The sequence below is a fragment of the Cnephaeus nilssonii genome (assembly GCF_951640355.1).
Source record: "Cnephaeus nilssonii genome assembly, chromosome: 15".
NCBI lineage: Eukaryota > Metazoa > Chordata > Mammalia > Chiroptera > Vespertilionidae > Cnephaeus > Cnephaeus nilssonii.
The window spans coordinates 65,646,947-65,655,268 of record NC_137086.1 but is presented as its reverse complement, the minus strand read 5'-3'; the positions used below and the strand labels follow the sequence as shown (position 1 = coordinate 65,655,268).

Sequence of the window (8,322 nt, the reverse complement as noted above, 5' to 3'; positions counted from 1 at the left end):
TGCACCCCAACTGGAGTGGGTAACCTGCAGCCTAGGTATGTGCCCTTGACCAGAATCGAACCCGGGACCCTTTGGTTCTTGGCTGGTGCTCTAGCCACTGAGCCACCAGCCAGGGCAACCTCAGCTTTTATCCACTTTTTTTCTGATGGGCACTTGGGCTGTTTCCAGATCTTAACTATTGTAAATTGCGCTGCTATGAACATAGGGGTGCATATATTCTTCCTGATTGGACACCTTATCATTTTATCATGCGGCTTTGTCTTAGGAAACGGAGGACCAAAGGTCAGCATTGTTACTCTCCTGGATAAAGAAATATGCAAGGCTCGAGCTCATAAACTGCTCAGTGCTTTCAGGTGTGGAGCCTGCTGTCCAGGTGACTGACAGACTGCTGCCCAGCCAGGAGCTCTGAGTGGCATCTTTACAGCAGTGATTCTGCACTTCCCGCAGGCGCCAGAATGCCCTAACTGCTCAGGCGCCGGGAATACACAGCGAGCTGCCACCTCTGGCCTCTCGGCGCTGCGCCCTTTTGCAGTCCCTCACCTTACGAAGAGAAGGCAGGTCAGTGCAAGATCCCTGGCGACAGGAAAGCTCTGAGCTCTCCGGGGCCCCAAACTGCCTTCATTGTCACAGGCTCCCTCGGAGCTCACGTAACTGCATCAAGTCAGAGCGTTAAATTCGGGAGTTTGGGGCGGGGTCGGAGAAGGCAGCGTGTGCTGATGGGAAGCTTGTCAGTGAAAGGTGCGATCGTTTCAGTCAACATGCCCGCCCGCCAGGGCCCGCCCCTCAGACGGTGCATGGACGGCGCAGCTCAGTGCGGTGACGCAGCCTTACTGTGCACTCCCACTCCCACTCGGTGCTGGGTAGCTTTATTGCAAGTCATACAATCTTGCCGCAGGCCTCACACGACAGGAAGTGACAGCTGTAGGGACCAGCTCGTCATTATTTTCAAGTTCCTGACATGTTAATTGCACTTAAAATTAAATATGCAGTGAAAGAAAGATACATTTATAAAGATATTCAATAGGAAGTTTGCACTTGGATTTGCCTTGCTTGGTTATAAAAACTCACAACCATCTTCCCACCTAATGTCTCCATAAGGGTTTCTCCTCCCCCGGGACTGGGCTAGTAGAAAGGGGGAAGGGTTTACACAACGTGACTATCGCTGAGAAGCACAAGAGGAAAGCCTGGTGCGGCTGGAGGCGGGCTCCATGCTGCCCCGCGCGGGGACACGGGGACGCGGGGATGCGGGCCTGCGTGAGGCCAGAGCCGCACTCAGATGTCCTTCCCGCAGTCGGGGCACAGGATGTCGTCCCTCTCGGTGAGGAAGCCGCGGCCCACCAGCGACAGGGAGCACTTCTTGCAGTTGAAGCAGTCGTTGTGCCACTGCCGCTCCTCGAAGGAGATGTACTTTGTGCCGCCAAGTCCTGTCGGCGGAGAAGGAGGACACGGGTGAGCACAGCCGGGCTGGGCGCTGGGGCTGCACCAGGAGTTCTGGCTCCGTTCCTGGGAGTGGGATCCAGGCACAGCCCGAGGGGCTCAGCACTCCAAGGAGAAACAGCTGGAGAGCAGCGTGTGGGGCGCACCCCAGTTCCAGAGCCCGGGTGCCCACCAGAAGGCACTCAGACAGCTGAGCGCCCCTCACCGGGCGCGTGGCCGGCACCGACTCAATGCGTGAAGCGCTCCCAGGGAGGGTGAAGAGAAAAGGTCCCTTTTCTCTGGAATGGCCGGGAAAGACCGCACAGAAACAGTGGGTGGGTGTGGAGGAGGGGTGCGCTTCCTGGCAGAGGGCAGTCATGAGACAAGCCCCAGAAGCGTGCCGTGAGGTGGTGGGAGAGGGCGAGGCGGAGGTTTCGTGGCGCTGGTGGGAGACGGGAGTCAGGCGAGAGCAGCTTAGGAGGGTGTGTGGGCTGCAGAGAACTGGCTCAGATTCTAAACGAAAAGGTGGGAACACTGTTCAGTTTGGGTGCTTGGCCCCGTTTGATGGCTGACCCCTGTCACGGTCTGAGCGGCACTGCTGCTGTCACCAGCGTGTGGGTGCTGCCCCAGAGCCCCGGGAATGAGGTAGATCAAGGTCTCGCTCTCTGGGAGTTTGGATCGATTCTGATGGGATTTAGATCATGAATTGCAATGATAGCTCTTTCCAGAGTTCATGGTCCAGTCTACCACATTAAACATAAGACAGCCGCACTGACCACTCCACTGGCTCAGGCTGAAGTCTCCGACTAGCACGGGAAGCCTGTAATTCGTGGAAAGGTAGTTGCTTTTGTAACTTAACTGGCGAGGCTGAGATTAGGCGTTAAATCTCTAACGTGGGGGAGACCAGGCCTCAGCTGGACAGTGAGGGCTGGGAGACGCAGACCTCGCTCACTGCGCTTCGCTGCGCCCACACACGCTGTGTTCTTTATACACTGAAGGCCAGACCCTCACCAGCAAGAAGCTTACAACTCACTTTACTGTGACACTGGCTGCACTGTGGTGGTCTAGACTCCACACTGAACCCACAACGGCTCCCAGGTATGCCTTACTTGTTTTTCTTTTCTTTTTGTTACAGAGAGGAAGGGAGAGGGAGAGGGAGAGCGAAACATTGATGTGAGAGAGAAACAGGGATCGCTTGCCTCCTGTAAGCACCCGATTGGGGATGGAACCCGCAAGCTTCTGTGCTGGTGTAGTCTCCCCTCTCCCCTCCCAGCGCGCCCCGATTTGTGTGGCCACTTGTGGTGAACCCTCCCGAGACTGCAGTCTGACCGGCCGTCTGGTCCCCGCACTGAATTCCTGTTTCATAGTTTAGGCCAGTGCCTGCCTGCCCGCCCGCTTTGCCCAGCCTTGGGGGATAGAAGGAGCTCCCCAGAAGGCTGCCCTCTGCCCTCTGACGGCCGGGGTGGCGCACGCTGGGGAAGCAGCACGCTGCGAGGGTGACATTCCCGTCACTGCACAGACGGCTGCCCCCCACACAGACTGCGGTTCTGGAGGGAACCCGGCCCAAAGCAGGAACAGACGGCCCCTGAGAACAGGCCATTCACGTGGGCGTCAGCGCTCAGGTGAGCCGGGGGGCACGTGTGCCCTGTCCAAGTGTCCAGGGTGCCAAGGAGCGGAGGCCGGCAGGAAGGTCGGCTCAGGCGGAGGCCTGGAGCGCCCAGGAGCGCGGGCCGACCTCCCCCCACTGCCAGGGGCGTTACTGCACTTGGCAGACGCTGGGTTCTTACAAATTGAAGGCAAGACCGCCACCAGCACCAAGCACAACACGCTTTACCGCAGGGCCCGGCACCCGGCCCTCAGCCTCTGCAAGGCCTGCCCGTGCAGCAAGCCCACGGGCCGGACTCTCACCCGTCGGCCTTGGCTCGCGAGGAGGGGCGGGGCCGCGGCCTGGTGGCCCAGACACTCACCGCTGATGGGGTTGGTGCAGCCGGCACACTTCTTGGCATACAGGTCGCAGAAGCAGTCCAGGCAGTAGGCGAACTCGTCCCGGGACGTGAAGCGCTGCCCGGACAGCGGCTTCTTGCAGGCGGTGCACACAAAGCACTCCTTGTGCCAGGGCTGCTCCCGGTAGGTGACCCCTCCGGCGGTGATGGGCTGGGAGGCAAGAGGGCGGGGTCAGGTCCTGAGGCAGAGCAGCCTCCGGGAAACGTCAGTTCTGGCTCAAGGTCACTGAGAAACCTCTTCCCGGCCCTCACAGTCCCTGCTGCAGACCCTGGCTTCCTGCTAGTGACGTGGGTGCAAGGGGCCCGCCCTCCGTCCTCAGAGGGTGCTGGGCTGGGCGCAGGTGTCAGGGGCAGGAGGCAGTGCCGGGGTGAAGGCCGGAGCCTGCAGCGAGGAGGGCGATCCTAACCTAACCCTGACCGCGAAGGCCTGGGCCCGGGGCCGCCTGTCTGTAATGACCCGGGTCCCCCTGGTCCAGTCACTGCTGTGGAAGAGGCTAAGGCCACGTGGGACGGGCCTGCAGGGCCGCAGCGCAGCTGGGAGGGCCCCAGGCCCCCTCCTCGCCCGGCTCAGCTCTAGGACTGCGGAAGCCAGGCACACACACTGGTCAGCAACCTCCACCTGACCTGCTACTCCCCGTTTGCCTGTTGCTTTCCGTGTCCAGTTACCCAACGGATGAGGACAGAGCCGAGTCCGGGTGTCAGCTGGCCGCGGGCCGGCCACGCACGACGGAGGACGCGGCACTGGCACTCGCAGTGTGTCCTGAACACTGCTGCCCGTCCAGCTCCTGCTCCAGTCCTTATAGAGACAGATAGGACTTCCATCTTGCAGATGAACAAACTGAGACCCTGAGACATCAAGTGACTTGCCTGAGAATTCATAGCTAGTAAACAGCAAAGTAGGTACAGAGTTCAGGACTTCCTTCTATCCTGTAGTCTCTTCATTAAAGTATAAACCATTAGTCGTTATCCAAAAGTGCTTCTCTAAGGAGGAGAATTTATGCAAAATATGTTGGTGGCAAAGTATGTCTGAGGCTACAGGGCGTTTCTGTGGCAGGTGCTTCATCTGGAACAGCCTCCCTCGCTCTGCCATCCAGACTCCACGCCCCACCACAGCTTCTGGCATGAACGCTGACAGGTGTGCTGATGAACACACACACGGGCAGCCCACACGGCGTGCCTTCATTTCCCCACGGAACAGGACAGTGAGGTGGGAAGAAGGCCGAGGCAGAGGACCCTCTAGAGCAGTGGTTCTCAACCGTTCTAATGCCGCGACCCTTGAATACAGTTCCTCATGTGGTGGTGACCCCCAACCATAAAATTATTTTCGTTGCTACTTCATAACTGTAATTTTGCTGTTAATGAATCGTAATGTAAATATCTGTGTTTTCCGATGGTCTTAGGCGACCCTGCTAGCGGTTCTCAACCTGTGGGTCACGATCCTAAGACCATCGGAAAACACAGATATTTACATTACGATTCATTAACAGTAGCAAAATTACAGTTATGAAGTAGCAAAGAAGATAATTTTATGCTTGGGGGTCACCACAACATGAGGAACTGTATTCAAGGGTCGCGGCATTAGAACGGTTGAGAACCCTGCTCTAGAGGGAAGTTCCCGTGGGTCTCACTGAGAAACAGCAACAAAAAGGAAGTGCGCAGGGAAGAGGGCTCCATGAAGGGATGAAGGAATAAACAGCACAGACACATGGTTGTGAGCGGGGGCACGGGAGAAATGGAATTCAAAATAGCAAAGAAAAAATGGAAACGAGAGAAGGAAAGGAGGTGGAGACTGAAGAAAAGCCTAATACTGTGCCCTGTGAAACGTGCAGGCAGGTGGCTGGCAGGGAATGGGGACACGGCACAGACAGACAACGGGCGGGAGCCGGCCTGCACTTAGTCCCGTGACAGCAGGCCAGGGCGCTGGTGGCGGTGGAGGGTGTCGGGACCTGTGTGTGTGAGCGGACACTGGGAACCGAAGCTACACCTGAAGGGCACAGACGAGGGGACAGGACAGGCGGGAGGGAGACGGCTTCCTCCGGGTGCAGGGCTCTGCCTCTCTAACCTAACGGCCACACAGCCGCGGCCCGGGCCGCCGGGACGGGTAACTGATGATCTGCCCTCCCCGATCGGCCATTCCCTGACTTTGCCCTCCCACCGCCTCTTTTCCTCTCACAGCAGTTGGCTTCTGGCTTAGTTTCTTCCAGAGCAAGATAACAGAGACGGCTCTGGGTTCATAAGTTCTCCTCACATCGAGTCACACATGAGCACACATCGGGGAAAGGAGAAGGAAGGAATGAAGGATTTTATCTCAGACCACAGTGCTCATGCCTGAAAAGACTGGAACACAGGTCCCATGGGCCAGTGTCCGGAGCACATGAGAATTATGGACAGAGGGCGACACAGGTGTAACTTTCGTGCCGTTCCGGTGTCACAGCCGTCACCTCTTTCGGGAAGGGCGAGCGGGTGGGCCGTGGCCCACACTGACTCGCGTGTGCAAGGTCCAGCAGGCTCGGGTACCTTTTTGCACTGAACACACTGCAGGGCATGCTGCTTCTCGTAGCAGGGCACGCAGAAGTTCTGCTCGTCCTTGGGGATGAAGCTCTTGGTCCCGATGGGCTGCTGACAGCGGTGGCAGATGAAGCAGGTCTCGTGCCAGCTGCTGCCCTTGTACTCCATCTTGCGGGTACCTGTGGTGACAGGCAAGAACAGAGCGGCGCTGTGACCGACGGCTGGGTGCAGTCTGCACTGGGCCCGGCCACCCGCTCGGTCTGCGCACAGCGAGGTGCTTCGCTCTCAAAGGCTCGCCTCTAAGTGGGATGCTTTCTAGGTTGTAGAGACGTGCCCACTGCCGTACACCCAGCTCCTAGAACAACATCTGCACATACTCAGTGTGTGTGTGTGCACATGACGTGAAAAAATATTCTTGTCTCTCAGCATTGCAAAACACAAAGAAATCTGGCATAGCTCAGACTAACCCGTGAATCCGGAGCAGAGGGACCTGTATGAACAGCCCTGCTGCTGCGGGGATGGAAATGGCAGGGGGGAAGGAACCTGGAGCCCCCCCCACCCCCTCCCCGCACCCGGCTCAGCCAGGACCCTCCACATCTCACCCAGCAAGGTGGTGCACACTGAGCTGTGATGCCCAGTGCCTCCCACACTGCGCCCGCGCTACCAGTAAACGAGTGACATCTCACTTCCTTCCGAGTAACTATTATCATGTGATATGTTCACATAATTTCTTCAAGTCGATTAAGAAGATGGAGAACAGAGGACTAAAAATGGCTGCAGAGAAAGTGGATGCTGCATGGACATAATCCCAGGAACAAACTGGAATTACAACTAAAATACAGAAAAACTTCCTGAATAATCAACGGAAAACTCGCAGGAGAGAACCCTGCTAGCTGAGGACTGAAAGTAGAGACCCCATAGAGAATGGGAAGGGAGGAGGCACAAAAGGGCTGGTGGGCACCCACAAACAGCAACTGAAGTCCCAGAGAGATATCTCAGCTGTGGGGGCGGGCAGGAGGGTGCCACTGAGAACTCTGGGATCTAATCTCTAAGCTGGGTCCCCCAGCAGAAAGCACCAGAACTGAGAAGGGTACCCACATAACATCTGGGTGTGAAAAGCAGTGAGGTGCTGTCTGCCAGGGAGTGCCAGCTGAAAATTCAGGCACCCTCTTAAAGGGCCAATGCACATAATTCCCTGTGGAGCCACCCATCTTGTGCTCAGGAAGAGGGAGGGTGAGTGGACTGGACCTGTGAGAGCAGAAGCCAGGACTGGGGACTCAGGGGATGGAGCTCAGAAGGCAGACACCCCAAGTTTCCTGGGCTGAGTAATTCCCTCACATAGCAGAGGACATCTTTCCCACATAGACATCTGCCTTGCCTGGGGAGAAGACAGTCAACACACCCTATTGGAAAACACCTTGCACTCAGTCCAATCAAGAGATTAAAAATAACAATTAGCTTCCAGGCAGAAGCAACTGCCCAGCCCGTTCAAAAAACTCTCGCCACACCTGAGGACAATTGTCTGGGGGCAATTCAAGTAGGAATCCTATCAGTCTGTAGACAGAGGTGGTCTCTGGAGGCTTTGAATCTTTGCCTGATCCAATTAGTCAGAAACAGCCTTTAATACTGTCCTATACTAGAGATCGAGAGGTGTAGAGGATCTACCAATATATAGTCACAAGCCCAAATAGACAACCAAAATGAGAAGGCAAAGAAACAACCCTCAAATGAAAGAATTAGTGAATTCTCCAGAAGAAGAGATAAATGAAGCAGAGATAAGAAATTTATATGAAGCAGAGTTCAGAGTAATGATGTTAAAGATGCTCAACAGAATGAAAAAAGATATAGTAACTATGAAAAAAGAACAGTCTGAGATAAAGAATGACATAACACAAATAAAGAACACAGCAGATTAGGGGAAGCTAAGGATCAAATCAGTGAATTAGAAGACAGAGTTGAAAATATCACTCAATCAGAGAACCAAAAAGAAAAAAAAAAAAACATTAAAAAAACAGGAGGACAGCTTAAGGGAGCTGTGGGACAATGTGAAACATAATAATATTAGAATAGCAGGTGTGCCAAAGAGGTGGAAAGGGAGAAAGGAATAGAGAACGTGTTTAAAGAAATAATGGCAGAAAATTTCCCTAACCTGGTAAAGGAAAAAGTCACACAAGTTCAGGAGGCACAGAGAGTCCCAAGTAAGAAGAACCCAAACAGGACCACGCCCAGACACATCATAATTAAAATGCCAAAATTTAAAGACAAAGAGAGAATCTGAAAGGCAGCAAGAGAAAAGCAAACTGTTACCTACAAAGGGGTCCCCATAAGGCTGACATCTGATTTCTCATCAGAAACTCTACAGGCCAGAAGGGAATGGCATGAAGTACTCAAGGTA

General features: G+C 55.1%; 1 protein-coding gene across 1 annotated transcript in view; it reads right to left on the bottom strand.

Annotated features, from left to right (window-relative positions):
* Positions 1-144: 144 nt before the first annotated feature.
* FHL2 (four and a half LIM domains 2) overlaps positions 145-8,322 on the bottom strand; it is a 45,520-nt gene continuing 37,342 nt past the window's right edge. The window contains exons 4-6 of the mRNA XM_079791747.1: positions 5,937-6,106; positions 3,384-3,570; positions 145-1,424 (exon numbers count right to left, since the gene is read on the bottom strand). Of these exons, the coding sequence (XP_079647873.1) occupies positions 1,273-1,424; positions 3,384-3,570; positions 5,937-6,106 (509 nt within the window). The 3' untranslated portion in view covers positions 145-1,272. The remainder of the gene's footprint in view (positions 1,425-3,383; positions 3,571-5,936; positions 6,107-8,322) is intronic.